Source organism: Leopardus geoffroyi, chromosome A2 (assembly GCF_018350155.1).
Source record: "Leopardus geoffroyi isolate Oge1 chromosome A2, O.geoffroyi_Oge1_pat1.0, whole genome shotgun sequence".
NCBI classification, from domain to species: domain Eukaryota; kingdom Metazoa; phylum Chordata; class Mammalia; order Carnivora; family Felidae; genus Leopardus; species Leopardus geoffroyi.
The window spans coordinates 63,452,391-63,473,298 of NC_059331.1; the positions used below are offsets into that span (position 1 = coordinate 63,452,391).

The 20,908-nt window shown below is 53.0% G+C and overlaps 1 protein-coding gene across 11 annotated transcripts in view; it reads right to left on the reverse strand.

Moving 5' to 3' along the window:
- PKD1L1 (polycystin 1 like 1, transient receptor potential channel interacting) overlaps window positions 1-20,908 on the reverse strand; it is a 133,259-nt gene that overhangs the window by 24,586 nt on the left and 87,765 nt on the right. For 9 of the 11 annotated variants that reach the window (XM_045494233.1, XM_045494238.1, XM_045494234.1 and 6 more), the window contains 10 exons: window positions 18,372-18,510; window positions 17,310-17,394; window positions 16,869-17,021; window positions 14,951-15,069; window positions 9,463-9,573; window positions 5,288-5,411; window positions 3,474-3,557; window positions 2,389-2,561; window positions 1,065-1,299; window positions 240-344 (listed from right to left, as the gene is read on the reverse strand). In XM_045494233.1, the coding sequence (XP_045350189.1) occupies window positions 240-344; window positions 1,065-1,299; window positions 2,389-2,561; window positions 3,474-3,557; window positions 5,288-5,411; window positions 9,463-9,573; window positions 14,951-15,069; window positions 16,869-17,021; window positions 17,310-17,394; window positions 18,372-18,510 (1,328 nt within the window). Of the gene's footprint in view, window positions 1-239; window positions 345-1,064; window positions 1,300-2,388; window positions 2,562-3,473; window positions 3,558-5,287; window positions 5,412-9,462; window positions 9,574-14,950; window positions 15,070-16,868; window positions 17,022-17,309; window positions 17,395-18,371; window positions 18,511-20,908 lie in introns of those variants that run through there. The other 2 variants (XM_045494236.1, XM_045494241.1) reach the window with 2 other exon arrangements.

Sequence of the window (20,908 nt, forward strand, 5' to 3'; positions counted from 1 at the left end):
CCAGGGAGGCCCCCCCGCCAATGGCACCCGCACAGCTAGGGGTGCAAAGTAACAGCAGGAGCAGCGAACGGATGCTGACCCCGTGCTATTTGTCATCAACACAACAGAGGGGGACACGGCAAGACGCTTGGAATTAGCTAGAGCACAACCCGTTTCCTGCTAAAATCATCTTCGCTTTCAGGTAAGGACACTGGTTTTCTGGTACCGTTTTTCTCCAGGACAACGACAGGAGAGCCTACCTCCAGCCAGCGCCCTGGGCTGTGCCAGTAGCTGCGGACGCCCGTCTCAGCCATGCCGGAGAGATGCAGACACAGGCCGATCAGGTTGAACGCCAGGAAGACCAGCTGACGGAGGGACACACGAGACAAAGATACGACACACTGTGTTCCCAGGTATGCGCTCCCAGCTGGCTCCCGCCAGGCACCAGGGGCTGTTGGTACCCTTCCCGCAGGACCCCCCCCCCCGGCCCCTGCCTCCTGCCGGGTGTCAGTTAGGGACACAGGTGAGCTCGTGGTGGACCCCACGCGCAGGCAGACCCTGTGGTGCGAACAGCATGCAGCCACCCAGCAGGGTCCTCCCGGCCCGTCCTCGTACAGCTCCAGAGAACGACTTTCCACAATTTGTGAGATGTGTGTTATTATCAGCTCCTGGGCCAGGCAGAGCCTTGGAAGCTCCTGATGAACAATTTCTTGAAGTTCCTGCTTGCCTGTGTTTGTTCATTCGGAGCAGCAGCAGGGACAGGATGTGCAGTAAGGTCCGAACGAGACGTGTCCCAGGGCAGGTCAGCCGTGCTGAGCCCCCGTGGACCCTCCCAGGTAACACTTTTAAGCTGAACAAGACTCTTTCGGGACGCTCTCCACCCCTCTGCAGAGCACTGATGCCAACGCGCATCTCAAAGCAGAGAGAGGGTGCCGACTGTCCCCTGCCGGGCCCTGCATCACAGGGGGCGGCACCGCGGGTCTGCGTGGACGTGGGGAGCGGGGACGCGGTGGGGAGCCTGGCGGGTGGGCCACCCTAAGTGGAGCCCGGGACCCACAAGCAGGCACGGGTGCGGGCGGACCCACCTCAGGAAGTGTGAGGCGGTACCACCGGGACGAGTTCCTGTGGAAGACGACCACCGACTCCACCAGCGGGGAGAGGGCCAGGCCCCCTGCAGGGAGCAGTTCGGCGCGCAGGGACACGCTGGACAAGAGTTGAGTCGGAGGGTTATAGAGAGTGAAGTGCACGGACACGGCTCTGGTGCTGCGGTCTATCCACCTGCTGGCCCTGAGGCCGCTCAGGGCCGTGTGGGCCGCCGCCCTGCAAAGTGGTGCACGTTGGGGCGAGCCGGGGCCACCACCCCAGACCTTGCGCCCCTGGCCTCCGAAGCCACCCGGGATCCTGGGGCTGGACGGACGGGCTTCTGTGTGTCTCCCCTCTCCTTGCCCGGGACCCTGAGGCAGGGTCGCTCCACAGAAGGGAGGCCCTGCATCTGGCATGGGCACAGTTCGGGGAGAGGCGGCCACCTCTCACGGCAAGGCCTCTAAAACCTTCATTCCTCTTTTCCTACTGCAGACTCACTCTGGTGCCGGAAAGACGCCGCCTTTGGCCTGTCTGTGTTTGGTGACAATGCAGTAATTTCCCTCCTGTGCTGCTGGTATCACTCACAGGCACCTGTCACCGTGGCTGCCTGAGGCAGGGCCCTTGTCGCTGTCAGACAGCCCACCCCTGTGCAGGCCATGGGCTGTTACAGCTGCCGGGGAAGCCGGGCTGGGCCACCAGCTGTGGACAATGGCCAAGACTCGGGTGCCCACCTGCACAACGCAGGACCAAGAGGAGGCTGCCCTCCTTTGTGGAGCCCCATGAGGCCCAGTGTGGCTGTGTGAGGCCCAGTGAGGCCCAGTGAGGCCCAGTGCAGCCCTGTGAAGACCAATGTGGACCCATGAGGCCCAGTGAGGCCCAGTGAGGCCCTGTGAGGTCCAGTGAGGTCCCATGAGGCCCACTGCAGCCCTGTGAATACCAGTGTGGCCCTGTGAGGCCCAGTGAGGCCCAGTGAGGCCCTGTGAGGTCCAGTGAGGTCCCATGAGGCCCACTGCAGCCCTGTGAATACCAGTGTGGCCCTGTGAGGCCCAGTGAGGCCCGTGAGGCCCTGTGAAGACCAGTGCGGCCCTGTGAGCATCCTGCTCAGCACAAAGCCATTGAGGACAAATGTTCATTACGTTTCCTGAACTCCAGCCTTCTGGCAAATTCTGGGGGGATGTTTGGCTTTTCCTTATTGTGCTGAGACTGAAGGCCTACATTTTCAAGAGCTGCCCCTGACCAGGGCGGGTCGCGCCCCTGGCATCTGGCCACCGCACAGAGTGATGGACGGGCAAGCGTGGACGGAGCTGACCTCTGGATCAAACTGACCTTGTGCTGCCCAGGCTGAGCACCCAGTACTCCCTCGCCCCGTAGTCCCCGGGGCCACTTGCAGCCACTCCCTGGATGGCCGGATCTGTCACAGAGCTGGTGTCGGTGGCTCCCACTTGGGGGCTATGTGTAGGAGGAGAGTCTTCAGTAAGCACTGAAGGTGGGCTGGGAAGCTGTGGGAGAAATAATCTGAAATAATCAGCTGTAGGAGGGATAATCAGATGCATGTTTCAAAGTCGGCCCTGCGGTCTGGGCTGTACACACCTGGCCACACGCGGGCACATGCTACCCTGACACACGGCCCCCACTTCCTCAAAGCCCCGTCACCCCTGGGCTCCGGTGGAGCCCGAAGGATCCACTCCGCCACGTGAAGGCCATGCACCTGTCTGGGTTTGGACGTCAGAAGGGCTCCGTTGTTGCGGGGAACTCAGGCGAGGTGCCCACCTTCAAGCACCCCCTCCCACTAGGAGACACGAGAATACCGTTTTCAGTATTTTGGGGCTGTCCTGCTTTCGCCCAGCGTGCTGGGAGGGGCAGAGGGCACGGGAAAGGTTTGGCAAGAGAAGGAAGGGCAGGTGATGCCCACGGTTGTCCCAGACCCTGGCCGCTGACCGTTTCCAATCACAGCCAGGCTCCCAGCGAGGCTTCTCATGGCCTGCGGCCTTCCTGCCTGAACGTCTCCCAGACTTTCCGAACTCGGAGTATTTTACAGAGAACAGACTGGTGGGCGCCAGAGGGGAGGTGGGGCAGGGGGACGGCTGAAGCAGGTGATGGGGGTTAAGGGTGCACTTGTGAGGAGCACCGGGTGACGCACAGAGTTGCTGTATCCAGTGCATATTATACACCCGAAACCAGTGCGACATGGCGTGTTAACTCCATGTTAAGTCCACGAATCCACACAAAAATCCACACGTGCGCACACACAGATAAATCATACATGCACACACAAATACATACACACATCAATCCATCAATCCATCCATACATACATAAATGGCAAATCTCAGGAGAAAACACACACGCACACTCTCACGTGCACTCACATGCGCTCACGCAAAGAGGTGACAAGAAGGAGAGCACCCCACCTCGCGCTCGCTGTCAGAGGAAGCTCTCAGCTGTTTAATGACCAAAGCGCCCATGAGGTAGCACTTCCCGCCAAGGGCTCCGGGCTGGAGGAAGAATAAAAATGGAGACGCCTGCTACTCCTGACACCATTATCACCCTGTACGGCGGCTAATTGGAATTTAAATAAAATTTTAAAAAACAAATAAAAACCAAACAAACGACAACCACAAAAAACATGGAGACGCCTGGACAGACGGCAAGCCTGGAATGCGTGGTGCACCACCCTCTGGAAGCCCCAGCGACAGGATTACCCGGCAGGATGGATTTAACCAACATTCTCTGGAAGACACAGCTGCCTCACGGTCTTTGCACCAAATCTAAATGGTCACTTTTTGTCTTTTTTTTTTTTTTTTTTTAATTTATTTATCGAGAGAGAGAGAGGAAGAGAGAGAGAGAGGGAGAGAGGAAGAGAGAGAGGGAGAGAGGGAGAAGAGAGAGAGAACAGCAGGGAAGGGGCGGAGAGAGGGAGGGAGAGAATCCCAAGCAGGCTCTGCACCATCAGCACAGACCCCGATGTGGGACTTGAAGTCACAAATCCTGAGATCGTGACCTGAACCGAGATCAAGAGTCAGACACTCAACCGACTGCGCCCCCCCACCCCCACCCCAGCAGCTCCTGCTTCTTGCCTTTTTCTAAAGTGTCTCTGGCGTCATCCACATGACAGCATAGAATACGATAAAAGTGGAATCAGAAACGCAGCCGACCCTCAAACAGCACACTTTACACAGCGCGGATCCACTGACACGTGGGTTTCTTTAGATGAATACAAGACAGAACCGTCAATGTACTTTCTCTTCCTTAGGATTCTCTTAAGGAGATTTTCTCTTCTCCAGCTTACTGTTATTATAAGGACACGGTATATAATATATCTAACATGCGGAATATGTGTTCATCAACTGTTTCTGCCATTGGTAAGGCACAAGGTCAACAGTAAGCTGCCAGTAGTTAAGTTTTGAGGGCATCAAAACTTGCACGTGGAATTTCAACTGCGTGGGGGTCAGCACCTCTGACCTTGTGCTGTTTAAGGGTCACCTCTATGGTGTTTGAGAAATGCAGGACAAAATCATTTTATTTTCTTAAAGAAAGGCAGAAAGTAGGGTCACCTGGGTGGCTTAGTCAGTTAAGTGTCTGACTTCGGCTCAGGTCATGATCTTGCAGTTCGTAGGTTCGAGCCCCGCATCAGGCTCGGTGCTGACAACTCAGAGCTGGAGCCTGCTTCGGGTTCTGTGTCTCCCTCTCTCTCTGCCCATCCCTCACTCATGCTCTGGTCTGTCTCAAAAATAAACGTTAAAAAAAAGGTAGAACATAAAAGATAAACAAGGGACAGGGTTATTATATGAAATGCATATATTCACTGTAAGTTTTTTTTCAGAATTTGGGGAAAGCCTTGCCTCTCTCTGGAAGCTTCCTGGATGCTCCCCCTGTGTCCTGGGGTGCCCTGTGTCCTGTGTCACAGCATTTTGCACACTGATCTAGCCTTCTGTCCCCACTGGCCCACAAGCTCTGGTGGAGCCACCATGCCCTGCGTCCGGCCCAGCCTGGCGACTTCAGGCGTCCAGAGATGCTGGTGCAGCTAAGGCAGGTGCACGGATCTGGAGCAAATTTGTGCTGGGACGAGAAGCAGCAAGATGCACCCACAGCCAGGAGCTGCTGGCCCACAACCTAGAAGTCATTCACGAGCACGCAGTGTTGCAGGTCAGGTGTTTGACGATCTCGCCCACCGTGACATACTTCCCCGCAACGACCCCATGTTGAAGGGCGGACAGAAGCCCACCTGAGCACGTGGCATGCCGGCTGTGTGGGTGCCTCGCCCGTGCAGGCCATCCAGCAGCGTGGTCAGACTCCAGTCCCACCAGGCCCCGACACTTGTCAGGCCGCCGGAGGAGCTCCTGGCATTCCTGAGCACAAGAGCAGAAACCAAAGGCTATTTTTCTGTAATGTACGTTTCCAGTACCTGCAGGAATAAAAGTGGGGCTGTCCGCAGCACGGGGTATGGTGTGATTCTGGATCGTGCTCTGCTCCTCGGCGATAGGCGGGAAGACCACACAGTGATGAAGCCACCTGTCCCTTCGCTCACCTGTTCACTGGACAAACTTCACCGTGTGCCAGGCACAGGTGGGGAGAGAGAAATCATGCCCTGGCCCTCTTGTAGGGAAACAAACAATAAATCAAATAAATAAGCGAAATGGAGGCTGTGTCAGGGGTCCACATTCAGGAGAGAAAGCTAAATCGTAGGAACCCGAAGGCAACGAGGGAGTGAGCCGCACGGACATCAGAGGGAGAGTGTTCCAGGCAGGGACGGTGAGGCAGAGGCTTGGACAGGCACAGGCCTGTGAGGTCAAGGAAGGGCGTGGGGGGTGGTGTGGCCAGTGCAGGGTGAGCACCAGGAGGGGACCAGAGGAACAGGGGCCCCAGGACCCATGGGTAGAGACACAGCCCCCTCTCCACACCACTGCCTGATGGATGGCCTCCCCCTTTCTTCCCCAAAGACCCAGAACGGCCGCCAAGCCTCCCAAGACGGCCTGAGTGTTCAGTGAAAAGGCACAGACCGGGTGCAGGATGACACATAGTAGGGGGTCAACAAATGTGGGTCTGGTTTTCTTCCAATTAATTTTTATGACTCTTGTCAGATATCTGTTTCACTTTTCCAGCAAGGAACCGAAGTAAGGGACCATCGGAATTTCGAGCTGACAACACGGATGGTTTCTGCTTGCTCAGACAACGCAGGGAAGCCACGTGCACGGGCCCAAGCCGCACATGGCTGCACGAGGAGCAGACATGTGGCTCCGAGCTGCAGTCGAATGGAAAATGAAACGTTAAACTTCTTTAGAGAGAGGACAAAATACTTTGCCCTGCCTCGAAAACATGTCTTTACATGTGGCTTCACAGAAAGGATCCATAGCCATGGCAAGGATGGTGTGCGCCTAATACCCCCATGGCAATGGCAACCGGTCTCATGTCTTACTACATCCGGGCCTCCCTCCACGAGGAGGGGGGACCGGGACACTTCTCGGAGGAGGTCATGTTGTGGGAAAGCGACGAGAAGTTAGGAAGTGACATGAACTCCAGTCATCCAAGGACACAATTTCTTGTTCTCCACATGTGCGGAGAGCAGGGGGTGAGCCAAACAATCCAAGAGTGTTCTCGCTCTGTATCAGAGCTACTAAATCAATCAGGCCCACAGAGCTGGCTAAACGTCGCAGAAATAAAGTCAGTGGCTATTTTCCACTTACGGCCCTTGGATGGCGTGACTATTTCATGTACTGGCGCCTTACTGGGTGGTTTGCTTCTGTTTAACTTGGGACTTTCACGGAGACTTGGTAGAGTCCAGAAAAACTTCAGATAAAACTTAAATATGATGGAACCCAATCTCATGATTGTTGTTTTTCTATGACAGAAGAAATCAAGCTGCCCAGCTGCCTCGCTGTGCAGATGGGGATACGCAGGCCCAGGGTCAACAGACTTGCCCGAGTCCCCTACTAAGTAAACAAAGCCCGGTCCCTCAAATAGACGTAGTTGGTTCTTCCTGGATGCTGGCAAACGCTGAACCCTGAAAAGCTGTTGAATTTTCAGGATTAGGTACCAGGGGAGGGTAGGGGGAGAGGGTCCCCCTTGAGGCATCCCAGTACAAGCCAGGACACATCAATACCCCTCCCCTGCCTGGTGGCCGGCACATCCAGAGGTAGTGAGATTTTGCGTCGCAGTGGGAGACACAGGTCTACACAAACCAACGGGACCAGCATCTGAGCCACGAATCCAAGCATATCCATTGCTCTACATGTGAGACTTTGCACAAATATTATCTCAGCTGTGATGTTTCTGATTTGGGGACCGAGAGGAACTTCTCGTATGAGAAGTATGTCAAGTAATGCTGACTTACAAAATAGGAGATCAAAAATAAACGATCCGAGCCAGAAATATCTCCGGTTTTCATCTCCTTTTCCAGAGAGAACCACCCAAATGGTCACTTTGCTTTGCACACAGTGCCTCCTGCTGGCACAATATGTGCCTGTGTGCAAGTGGGCAGAAAGCTGAGAAGTTGGTCACTAATGGAACTAACTGCGGTTGCTGCAAAGGGTGGGGGGGGGCAGTTGCACTGCTAGAACATTCTCTGGTGAGCAGCTGTGTTCCTGTGTTCAGTACAGAGTCCAGACTCATGAACATGGACGTCCTGCTCCCAATACTAGTGGGCCCTAAACCTGCATTTGCTAGCCATCATCTGGGTGGGCGTCAATCACCACCTCTCACATAGAAGACCAAAGCAAATACGTCCTTAAGTAATAAATAAATTAAATGGATTTGCCAGCCACCCACATATGTCCCCCTGACATCAACAAAAATAAAGTCCATCAAGTTGAATTAGTCAAAGGCAACAAATTCATAGAAAAAAAAATCCAGGAATGTGTTTCAAAATATTCTCCAGAGAGTGGCACCTGGGTGGCTCAGTCGGTTAAGCGCCTGACTTTGCTCAGGTCATGATCTCATGGTTCGTGAGTTCGAGCCCTGCATCGGGCTCTGTGCTAGTATCTCAGAGCCTAGAGCCTGCTTTGGATTCTGTGTCTCCCTTTCTCTGCCCCTCACCCACTCACGCTCTGTCTCTTTCTCTCTCAAAAATAAATAAACATTTAAAAATTTATTTTTTAATATTCTCCAGAGAAAGAGAAAGTAGATCTTGGAACACGGTATTTTATTTCCGCCTCCTTGACCACAGTAAAGAATCTATATGAATTTGTGTCATACACTTCAGAAATCAAAGCCAAACTTCTTTGAAAAGAACTCTCAGACTGAATATTTTTTGGCAGGAGAAAATAAAGTCACTTAATAACAACTTTCAAAAAAAAAAAAAAAAAGGAACGGCACATTAAGTGTCCACATTGATACGGTTCATGTCTCAATTTTGGAACCACCAAAACGTGGAGAAAATTATGGCACAACAAAATGCTGTCCGTGGTTGCCTCTGGATGGTAGTGTTTTTTTGTTTTTTGTTTTTTGTTTTTTTTTTATTGAGCATTTTCTGCTTTCTATGTTTCCATTCTTGTATGTTTACCCACAATGAATATGTAGTATTAACAGCAGGAAGAAACAAATGAGCATGTGAGAAATGGTAGACAACTCGAGGGTCTTACCACTGCTTGAAACTGCGGCCATTGGTTATGAATCACAGCAGCCTTTGGCTGAAAAACTCAGATGTTCTCCGCAAAAAAACAAACAAACAAAAAAAAACGAAAAAAAAACCCCCAAAACCCACAAAAACAACCTCAATAACCTGATTTAGCATCTTCGCGCCAGACCTTAAGGTACCTCAAAATATCGTTTCGCTATTAATGAAACTGAGATGCTATAAATGTGCCCAAAGTCTGCCAAAAAGAGGCCTCCTGTCAACAGTGGGGACAACAGTGCCCGAGCCAATCTGACAATTTTTTCCAGAATTCACATGTGGGATAAGTGGTGAAACACCCTCTCTGGACCTCAATTTTGTAAAAGGAAAGTGTCCCGAGGGAGAGGATGGATCCCTTTCTTCTCTGACAGATGGCCTGTAATAGCAGACAGACAGACTTTTGTTCAAAATAACAGAGTAGGGGCAGCTGGATGGCTCAGGGGGCTGAGCGCCCGACTTCAGTTCAGGTCATGACCTTGTGGTTCGTGAGTTCGAGCCCCGCGTCGGGCTTTGTGCTGACAGCTCAGAGCCTGGAGCCTGCTTCAAATTCTGTGTCTCCCTCTCTCTCTGCCCTGCTCCCACTCATATGCGCACACATGCTCTCTCTCTCTCTCTCAAGAATAAACAAACATTACAAAAAATTCCTACTGAAAAAAAAAAGTAACAGAGTAAAGTAACCCTCACCCTGGAACCCCAGGCTTCAGGACCCCCCCCGTCGGTGATGCTGTCCATGACAAACCAGTCCTTGCGTGGTGGCCCTGGGTTCAGAGAAGTCTGAGCAAACATCCTACCTTGTAAACTCATTCCGGATAGCTTGATTGAGGGAATATTCATCCTGGGAGACTTTCCCACACAGTACAAACCAATGCAGGAGCAGCATGAGGGTGTGCATGCAAACGTCTCTGTAAGGAACACAGTTTAAAATTGGCTGTGTGCACAGACCCAGCAAAATATTTTTCGTGGAATGGACCTTTGAAACCCCTGGGTGAATTTTTGTATAAGTTGAAGTATGTACTGAGGTTCTTTTTTTTTTTTTTTCCCCACACATTGAAATCCAATTTTCCTAGCACCATTTTTTTTTTTTTTTTTAAAGTAGGCTTCATGCCCAGCATGGAACCCAGCATGGAGCTTGAACCCACCACTCTGGGATCAAGACGTGAGCTGAGATCAAAAGCCGGACACTTAAGTGACTGGGAGGCCACCCAGGCACCCCTCCTGGTACCATTTTTTAAAAATTTTTTTACATTTATTTATTGTTGAGAGACAGAGAGAGACAGTGTGTGAGCTGGGAAGGGGCAGAGAGAGAGAGGGAGACACAGAATTGGAAGCAAGCTCCAGGCCCTGAGCTGTCAGCACAGAGCCTGCTTGGGATTCTCTCTCCCTGTCTCTCTCTCTCTCTGTTTCAAAATAAATAAGTAAACTTTTTTTTAATGTTCATTTTATTTTTGAGAGAGAGAAACAGAACATGAGCAGGGAGGGGCTGAGAGAGGGAGACCCAGAATCCGAAGCAGGCTCCAGGCTCCGAGCCATCAGCACAGAGCCCGACGCGGGGCTCGAACCCACAAACCAAGAGATCATGACCTGAGCCAAAGTCAGTCCCTCAACCAACTGCACCACCCAGGCGCCCCTACTGGTACCATTTTTAAAAAGGCTACCCTTTCTCCAATGAGACGGGCCTTCGTGTCCCATCAAAAAATCAACTGAGTGTATTTGTGTTGGTCTGTCCATCTGTCCCCGATCTTTGGGTCTGTTCTATCACCAATCCCATGGTGTCTTGGTTGCCGAGGCTTTACGGTAAGTCCTAAAGTCAGTCCTCTGGCTTTGTTTGTTCTTTTCCAGAATTTTTCTGGTACCCTAATTCTTGCGCTTTCTATTGAAGTTTCAGAATCAGCATGTCAAGATCTATGAAAAAGCTTGCGGGACGCTGGTTGGGAGTACACTGAGTTCCTATGGATCACTTGGGAAGAACTCACACCTTCACACAAGGATCCCAGCCAACGGACAGGTCTCTCCGTGTCTTTACATCTTCTTGGATGTCTTTCATTAGTGTTCCGTGGTTTTCAGCATACAAATTCTGCATGTGTGTTCTTGGATTTGTATCCAAGAGCTTCACTTCTGTTGTACTACTGTATACGCTATTCCTTTGTGCGTTTTAAATTCCAGCTGTTCCCTGCTGGTGTTTGGGAACAGAACCGACTGCAGGGTGATGTTTCTCCTGCAACTTTTCTCGATTCACGTAGGGGTTCTAGGAGCCTATTTCACGGAATATTTGAGAGTTTTCTGTACGGACTAGTCCCGTCCTCTTGCAAGAGGCTGTGTTATTTCTTCTTTTCAAACTGGTAAACTGTGTATTTCCTCTTCCTGCCTATGGCATGGGCTAGGCCTTATAACAGGAGGTTTAATCAGGGAGAGACGAGGAGACATCCTTGCCTTGTTTCTGATTCCTAAAAGCACGCCCTGGGGCACCTGGGAGGCTCAGCCGGTTAAGCGTCCAACTCTTGATCTCAGCTCAGGTCATGGTCTTGCAGTTTGTGAGTTCGAGCCCCATATCGGGCTCTGTGCTGACAGCGTGGAGCCTGCTTGGGATTCTGTCTCCCTCTCTCTCTGTCCCTCCCCTGCTTGCTCTCTCTCTCTCAAATAAAAATAAACTTAAAAAAATTAATAAAAATTAAACCAAATTTAAAAATAAAAGCACACACTGTCTCACCACTAAGTGTGAGCTTAGGTGTAGGGTTTTCATGGATCCCCTTTATTGTTTTACGGAAGTTCTTTTCTATTCCTAGTTTGCACAGATGTTTTCTCCCCATGAATGAATGTCTAATCTGGTCAAATGGTTTCTTCTGCATCTATCGAGATGATCAGATAGTTTTTCTTCCTTGCTCTGTGGATACAGTGGATTCCATTCATGGTTTCCTGCTTTGGCCTCTCTTACCCCCTCAGGCAGCACCCCTACTTGGGTGGAGGGAACTGGCGCTGTCGCTGCTCCCCTCTCTCTCTGTCCTGCTTCCTGGGGACCCCAGCACGTGCTCTCTTGTCAGCTGCAAGTTAGCACAAAAATGTGGCCAGACTAGGACCAGGCCCTTTGGGGTAGGTTCCCTCCTGGGTGATGTGTTTCCCACCAGGAGACACATAATGTCTGGTTCTTTCTTCTTTTCTTCATGGTGGCCTTTGTGGATGATTGATGCTTAGACTCGTTCATTCATTAAAGGCTGAAAAATGGTCCAATCCTATCATTTTGTTTTCATCCGTTAGCTGGAATACCTCTGTAAAGAGAAATATTCCTTCCCCGTTATGTGATTTCCCAGGGGCAGTTTGGGAAGACGGGACCGATACTTTGTTACCGGCTTTTTGAAAGTTGGTTCCCACATATCTGCCGGTGCCAATCAATTACATTTCTGGTGTCACGGCAAATCTATGGATATTTGATGAGCTTTGATTCATTGTTACCACGATCTCTATCATGATCTCTGATTTCATGTCTAATTACCCATCTCTGACCCACTCAAGCCTCTTCAAACTGGCTTCCGAGTCTAGTTATTGTTTCCTTGCTTACCAAATGTTCCAGGCTTATCTTACACGTTTTCTATCACAGACTTGAAATCATGAAACCCAACCATACCTGTTTCTCTTGGGTGGAAAATGGTATTTGTACACCAGGATCTAGGCTACAGTTGCTCATTGCCCCTGGGTTTTTTCTAGGCCTTTTCTTGGTAGACAAATGTAGAAAAAATTTTTTTCCTTATTAAAAAAAAACTATTATTTCATACTTATACTTTTTCTTAAGGCATTTTTTTGAAAAATTTTTCAATGTTTATTTAGTCTTGAGAGACAGACAGAGAGAGAGAGAGAGACAGGGCTTGAGTAGGGAAGGGGCAGAGAGAGAGACACGCACACAGAATCCGAAGCAGGCTTCAGGCTCTGAGCTGTCAGCACAGAGCCCAACGTGGGGCTCGAACTCACAAACCGTGAGATCATGACCTGGGTGAAGTCGGACAGTCAACTGACTAAGCCACCCAGGCGCCCCTTTGTAAAGCATTTTTAATGTTTGTTTATTTTTGAGAGAGAGAGAGAGAGAGAGTGAGCGAGCGAGCATGAGTGGGGAAGGCGCAGAGAGAGGGAGACACAGAATCCAAAGCAGGTTCCAGGCTCTGAGCTGTCAGCACAGAGCCCAACGCTGGGCTTGAACCCAAGAACAGCGAGATCATGACTGAAGTCGAAGTCAGACGTTTAACCCACTGAGCCGCCCAGGCGCCCCAACATATTTACAGTCACTTTTAGTTCAAAGTCAGGACTATAACGTTTTAACTTTTTCAGACTCAAATCTGCACCTCCTTTCTCCCACACTGAGAATTAGGAAGTCACAGAATCCCTCATTTGCCACATCCCACACGAACCAGCGCTCAGAATGAAGACAAGAGCGCTGCGCTAATGACAAATACCGTTGTGGAACCCGCTGGATGACTTTCTCTCTAGTTTCTCTGTCGTTAGGGAGCAGGCTTGTAAGGTCAAATGTTTTCATCTTGAGGCAATTTTTGAAAATCCTATTCCTTTTCTGTCCCCTAAGTAGCAATTTCCTAAAGTGGTAGGAAATCCCTCGTTCTACTGAGGACAAGCGGATGCATAGAAACTCGATTCCTAGCAGTTGGCCGAGTGGCGGGTAGCCCACACGTACATTCTTTCCCACCTGCTTCTCTCCTGTAACAGAGAGGTGTCCCCCGTCTGTGTGGACAGTCCTCGTGCTCCAGGCGCCCTGACCTCCCGCAAAACAGCGGGGTTATTTTTAGGCTCTTTCTATGGCAGAAGGTCCCGCACGGCCTGTCTCGTGCCTGGGTCGTCTCGAGGTTTTGCTGACGTGCTTTCTGGAGCGGGGCCGCTGGGTCGAGGCAAATGCATCTGTGACAGTGCGGGGCTTCCCAGGTCCCCACGGGGGCGGTTCCATTCCACACTCACACGGGCGCTATGTGACAGCATCTCTTCCCCGTCAGCTCACCCCCAACCACTACAGATTTCTGCACTTTTAGTCTGCAATTCACTCGCTTACGAGCCCAAGTGCTATCCTCACCTGTTGGCTTCCTGAGCCCAGTTTTGTTCTAAAGAGTTGTTGGTCTTTTTTCCATTTTTTTAAACCTATTCGTATGTTAAGATACTCCTCTTAGTTTGTCACTGTCTTTTTACTTTACGTATGACATCTTATGTCGCACCAGGTGTCTCTTCTTTGAGTCTGACGTCCCCAGATTTGTTTCCTCTTCCGTTTCTGGATTTTAGGTCACAGGAACGTTTTCCTCACCCATAGGTCACAGAGAAATTGACACACACTTTCTTCTGGGACTTGCACGGTTCTGCTTTCACATTTAAATCTTCATCCACTTGGAATTTGCACGTCTTATGACAAAAGTATCCAGTTATTTATTTGTTTTTACGCTTCTCTCATGACTGTTCAATTATTCCTGGTTAAAAGCTCCCTCGTTTTCCTGAAGATCTGAGATGGTGCCTTCGTCACACACTCGCGTCGGGTGGCATTTGCATTCGGGTCAATTTCCGGACTTCCTCATCCATTCCGTGGGGCCGTCTCTTATTCGTGTGCCCAGAGCCACCCTCTTCGGGGGCTGCGGTCTTACCATCACGGCCAGCAGAGTGAGCCCCACGCGCTGGCTCTGCCTTCTGGGGTTTTCCTGGCCGGTTCCCCATGTTCCTTCTTCCACAGTGACTTGATCACGGGCCAGAACGAGTGATGGGAGGAGAAAGAAAAGAAAACCAGAAAGGTCTGCTGGCCCTTGATTGAGAGCGCGTTACAATTGTAAGCTAATGTTAGACGGCACTCTAGAAGACGGGGGTCGTCTTCCTAGTCGGGAGGAGGAGAAGAGGGCATGTGTTTCTAAGTCATCTTCACGTTCCTCCGGCTGCACTCGCTTCTTCTCTACCTGATGCCTGTGTGGGTCTCTTGTGTTTTATTTCCCTGTCCCGTTAAACAGTCCTCTCAAATATATGAAGGGCCCTGCGTTTTGCATTTTTGTTTTATAGCCTGTTACCTGACTCAATTCCCTTCTGCCTGTTTTCTTGTTCATTTTTGTAGGATTTTCTAGACTGTTAGTCACGGCACATGCAAACGGAAAAGACTCAGCCTCCTGCAAACCTGCTCTCTCTGGACCCACCGTCCCCTTGGTGCCCCTCCCCTGCGGCTGGGTCCCCACCTGCATGCCACAATCCCCACTCCCAGGCCACCAGCGCCCCCTCTGCAGGGGGGTGGGAGCAGAGCCACCCCGTCGGGCCACCACCCACCTCAGGGCCACCCGCGTCCGGGTCTCTCTCCTCATCCTCTCCCTGGTGACGCTGAGCTGGGCCGCGGACGGGGGACGTGCCCAGCGCAGGCGGCGTGCTCGCTGTCGGGCAGCCACCATCTGTGGGGACAACAGCGCTGTGAGCCGGGGACCACGGATAAGGGCAGGAGGTCCTGCAGTCCGGACCGTTCATGCGGCCTGGGGCTGGGGGCACAGCCACTTTGTGCGGGTCACATACAGCAGGCGGGCGGGCAGCGGGCCGGTGGGGGGGCAGGTCTCTGCCAGTTCTGGGGACAATGTCACTGCACAGGGGGAGCTATCTGGCACCAACTGATTACAGGCATGGGTTAGGTGCTCAGGACGCCTAAGAAGTCAGAGACCCCTGTCCCGGGAGGTCACGTGGGTGGGGCCCTGGGGCAGGGATGCTCCCACCCCATGCAGCCGTCGCACCATCCTCAGTCCCAAGGAAGACAGGACGCACCGAGGGACACCTTGGGCGGGGGCACTTGGCCGCCAGCCCCGCATCAGGGCCGCACTTGTGACCGGGCTCGAACCGGAGGCCAAAGACACAGAAGGGCCAGCAGACCTGCCGCACAGGGGCGGCGACTGCCCGTGGGACAGAAGGAGAAAGAAAAGAGACCAGGAAGGTGAGAGAAACCAGAGCCGTGTGCTGAGGGCCACCAAGTGCAGCAGGCGTGTGGCCAAGCCTTGCGGCCCAGAGCCTCGTCACCACCCAGGTGGCCTCGGTCTAATTACATCACTGCTCCCAGCTTCACTGTGACTGATCTTACAGCAGGTGCAGTGATGCTCCCGCTGCATGAGGTGGTGGGAGAAACACGCTGAGTATGAACAAGTGGTCAGGGCGGGGCACACGCACGGCACGGCACGTGCTCTCCATCACCAGGGGGCCGACAGGTTACTCAGGCAATCATGCCATAGGCCAGTTAGCCTCAGGGCTCACTGGTCACCTGCGGAAGGACGGCAGTTGGGAGAGAAAGGTAGGGGTGAGGCCCATCAGTGAGCTGGGGCGTGTCCCTGACGCGCGTCCCTCCCACAGGAGGACACGACACCTGCCGGGGACCAGCCCGTACCCTTCCGCACAGGAGACCTTCCTCTGCCTTCGTGTTGTCCACCCCACCCGAGAGAAGGCTGCACACACAAGGGGGGTACTGATGGGAGGAGGGGGAGGAAGCAGCAAGAATTAGATTTGTTGTGAAACGCACATGACTTAGAAGTTCTCCAAAATCATGGCCAAGAATTCTACTACTTATCTGCTTCAATAGTTTAAAGTAGGCTCATGGGGCGCCTGGGTGGCTCAGCTGGTTGAGCGTCCGACTTCCACCCAGGTCACGATCTCACGGTTCGTGGGTTTGAGCCCCATGTCGGGCTTTGTGCTGACAGTTCAAAGTCTGGAACCTGCTTCTGATTGTGTGTCTCTGGCTCTCTCTGCCCCTCCCCCGCTCACACTCTGTCTCTCTCTTTCGAGAGAGACATGTTTTAATAAACATTAAAAAAAAATAGTTTAAAGTAGGCTCAGGCCATGATCTTGAGGTTCGTGCATTTGAGCCTCATGCTGGGCTCTGTGCTGACAGAGCAGAGCCTGGTTGGGATTCTCTTTCTCTCTCTCTCTCTCTCTCTCTCTCTCTCTCTCTCTCTCTCTCTCCCAAAATAAATAATAAAGTAAAAACTAAAAAAAATAAATACAATAGGCGACTGTTCTTGATGCTCTGATTTCTCCGGGATTGGGGCAGAGGTAAGGAAACAGGTCTTGAGTGCTCACACATCGCGTACGGGCACATGAAGCAGCAGAGAAACTACATTACACCCACGGTCTCCAAAAACGCAGTCGAGTTTGAATCCAAAGAGGAAGTTCAGACCGGCCTGCGGAGGCTGGACCACGGCACCGAGGGCGGCCTCACCTCCTCTATCTGGCTTGCACGGTGGGCCATGGGGGACCTTACACGTCCTTCCAGCTCAGAGCCCAGGTCCTTGGTGGCCTCGCGCAGAGACTCGGTGAAGAAATGTGGGTCATCTCTCTTTCTCCAGGCAAAGCCCAAGGCCACGAGGCCGACCTGGAAGGAGAAATTAGACAAGGCACCATCCTTGTCCCCCGTCCCTGTGACCCACGGAGCTGTCCCGGTCACAGGCTCAGGCACACCCTAGTGTCACCTGTCTAGGATTCCCCGCCCACCCACGCCCTGGGAGAGGTGGGTCCAGAGCCTCTGCGTCCCAAGGCTCCGTGTCCTCGAGTGAAAAATGGGGTTGGAGAGATGTCATCATGTGTCACCTGAATGGAGCCCTGGCTCCACGTCCAGGCCCCTGCTGATAGGAAGGGACGCCAGCAGAAGGGCCCCACTCACCAGAAGTGGCTGGGTGACAAAAACACAGCACAGCACGGACAGGGTCAGCAGGTGCAGCCACTGTGCGCATTGTGTCGGGTTAAACCTGTCCCCGGGGAGAGAGCAGCCGTCAGTACCTGCCTATCTGTGCACAGGACACCAGGCCTGAGGGTCTGCATCCTCGTGATAGTGCGACTGCGGGCAGCAGCGGTGGGCCTGTGGCGGGGAAGAGGCAGCGGCGGTGGGCGCCCTGTTGTTCCGCCCAACGAAGGGAGTTCTATCTGTCCGGAGGGGATGTCAACCCCGCAATAGAGAAAGGAAAGCCCAGCACAGGGACAGAGAGCATGGGCGGGGAGGGGTAATAATAATGACAATAAACTTTGCATCTGCAAAGCACTGAGCCTGGAGGACTTCATTTGCTCCTTCTAAAATCTTACAAACTAGGTACTGTGAATATTCCCATTTCACAGAGGAGCAAACTGAGGCACAGAGTTTTTTTTTTTTTTTTTTTTTTTTTTTAAGTAACTTGTCCATCATCACCAGGTGAGTCAATATATGCATGAAGAAAGGGAAGAGTCAAGGGCAGAGGGGCAAGTATCTTGGTTTTATGGCTGCTCCTCCTGGGCCCACAGGAGCCATGCTGAATGGCCCATTGAGGAGCAGGGACCCAGATGGAGAGGCCACCGTACGGACAGAATCAGAATCCCTGAGATATGTGCATCTTCAACAGACAGGGGTCGAGGGTTCCTCACTGAGCCAGTAGCCTGGCTCAGAGCCCAGCTTCTTGGGAGCTTGGCCGCTGGACCTCTCCTTCCCGAGGAGGGTCTCGAGGCCTCGGGTGACACCCGGGACTCCATCTGGGTCGGGATGCTGTCCCAGAGCTGGCCGGCCAGGCCCTGGGGCTCTTAGGGATTTGTATCCGGATTCTTCGCCCGCAGGGCCGTGGGAGGGAGACCGGAGGACGAAATTAGCAACGGCCACATCTGGGCTCACACTTTGCGTTCCCAGAAATGCAAGGAATCTTTTTATCAATGAGAGACTTTCCCAAAGGCCTGAGGATATTTGAAAACCACGACTGCTCACCTGTACCCCAGAAATGCCGTCCCCAAGCCACAGGCCACAGACACCATCCAGCAAGTGGCCCACGCTGCGAAGCCTGACCAAGACGGTGGTGCCCTCGGCCACTGGAGCACAGCAAGTCGTCCAGACCCACTGGTGGGGACTAAGGGGGAGCAGGGAAGAGGCACACGTGTTAACAGACCTCACCCCTGCCATCTGAGTGTGCCTGCTAATTCTATGTCAGCGGGACTGGGTCATGGGTGTGCAGACATTTGGTCGAACATTATTCTTGGTGTGTCCACAAGGGAATTTCCAGAGAGATGAACATTTAAATGGCTGCACTGAGGAGCACCTGGGTGTCTCAGTCAGTTAAGTGTCCGACTTTGGCTCAGGTCATGATTTTGCGGTTCGTGGGTTCGAGCCCCACATCAGTCTCTGTGCTGACAGCTCAGGGCCTGGAGCCTCCTTTGGATTCTGTGTCTCCCTCCTCTCTGCCGATCCCCCACGCATGAGCTATTTCTCTCTCTCTGTCTCTCTCAAAAATAAATAAACATTAAAAAATTAAAAACAATAATAAATAAAATAAATGGCTCCACTGAGTAAAGCCAGGTGCCCACCCAGTGTGGGTGGACCTCGTCCAATCAGGTGAAGGCCTGAATACAACAAGAGGCCCACCTTCCAGAGTAAGAGAGAGTTCCTTCTGCCTGACGGCCTCTGAGCAGAACATCTGCTTTTTCCTGTCCTTGGATTTGAGCCGAAACATTGGTGCTCCTGGGTCTCCAGCTTGTGGACTGTGGGTCCATGAGAACTGCCAGCTTCCATGAGCGCATGAACTAATTCCTGATGGTAAATCCTTTTATATATACACACACCTCTGCACATATGCACCGTGTTATAGGATTTGCGTTTCCGTGTAGAGCAATGAGGTCTACAGAGCGGCCGCAGTAACCACCGTTTCAGTCTGGGTGAAGTGGGGACGCATTTCTCATATGGTCATTATCAGGGCAGAGTGCTCTTTATACTCAGGATTTTCTACCAGAATTATGCCACAGTCTGGGCTACAGTCTGCTGCTGTATCTGCCTCACAATTTATAGTTTTCACTATGTGTATTGAGGAAGAGGAGGGGAGGAGATCAGGGCCAGAGGAGGAGGAGGAGGAGGATGCAGGAGCAGGGGGAGGAGGGGGAGGGAGGAGGAGAAGGAAGGAGCAGGGGGAAGGAGGAGGTAAAGGGAGGGCCAGGAGAAGAGCAGAGAGGAGGTGGGAAGAGAGGGGGGGAGGTGGGGGAGGGAGGGGGAGGGAGGAGCAGGGGGAGGACTATCTGAGAGGAGGAGGAGGGAGAAGAAGAGGGAGAAGGGGGAGGAGCGGGGGGAGGGATAGGGGGAAAGAGTGGGAGAAGCAGGAGGGAGGAGGGAGAGGGAGGAGGAGGGAGGAGCAGGGGGGAGGGATGGGGAAAGAGTGGGAGGAGCAGGAGGGAGGGGGGAGGAGGAGGACCAAGAGAAGAGCACAAAGGAGGGGGAGGGAGGAGCAGGGGGAGGAGGGGGAGGAGCGGGGAGGAGGGGGGAGAGCAGGGTCAGGCAGAGGAGGAGGAGGAGGGGGGGCCACCTGGGAGCAGCGCCTCTTGCAGCTCCGTTGCGTAACCTCTCTGGAGCCGAGCACTTCATCAGAGGGTCCCCACCCCCCATCTCATGTCTCCAAGAGGAGGCCGCTGGAACCCCGCTTTCTCGGGTGATTGCTCGATAGGAGGATCCCAACCTGTTCAGAGGCGGAAGGCGGTGCGGCTCTAGGGCCGCCACCAGCAGTGGAAGCCGAGGAGCACCTGCTGGGGAGGGGGCGCTAGGCAAGGGGGGGACCCTTGGTGCATGTACAATGGGCTGTCCTTCCTTGACGACCTCCTCGAGTCTGGTCTGCCAGGCTGAACCCCCAGGCTCCCGGCCCCGTGTGTGTGACCAGCTGTCGGCCGCAGGTGGCCATCCTGGGGTGAGTGTGACCTCCAATTCCCGCGGGGCGGGCGCCTGCACTGCACGCCACTGGCCCCGGGCCTCAACCAGTCACAGAACCCAGGTGCTCGACACCCCATCCCCCACGTGTGGGGTGCTGTGCCCACCACCGGCACCAGCCCTACCAACACCGTCCGCATGGCAGCATCCGCGGCCGGCACCTGCAGCCGGGACTCGAGGCCCTGGGTGGCCTGAAGCCAGGAAACACCACTCACACGGCCCACCACCCCGACCCCTGCAGCCACGTGCACCTGCTGGCCCAGGTCCCCGGCGGCCCCTCGGGTGGCCCTGACTGGCTGCTTGGCTGCCCCCACCGGGACCCCATCCCTGCCGGCTCAGCGCTCAGCTCCTGCCTGGTCTGGAGCTGCAGTTACCCACTGCTGTGCAGCAGAAATAGTTGAAAGCGTCAAATCTCAGAACACTCAAAAAAAAAAGTTAAGTCTACTCCTGACTTTTTAAAAGGCGTGACCAGACCCACGTAAGTAAACACTGAAACGGCCAGGACTTTGGAACAAAACTGATGGCTGTTTCAATGGGCCTGGTTCACGTGTGACCAGAGCGTC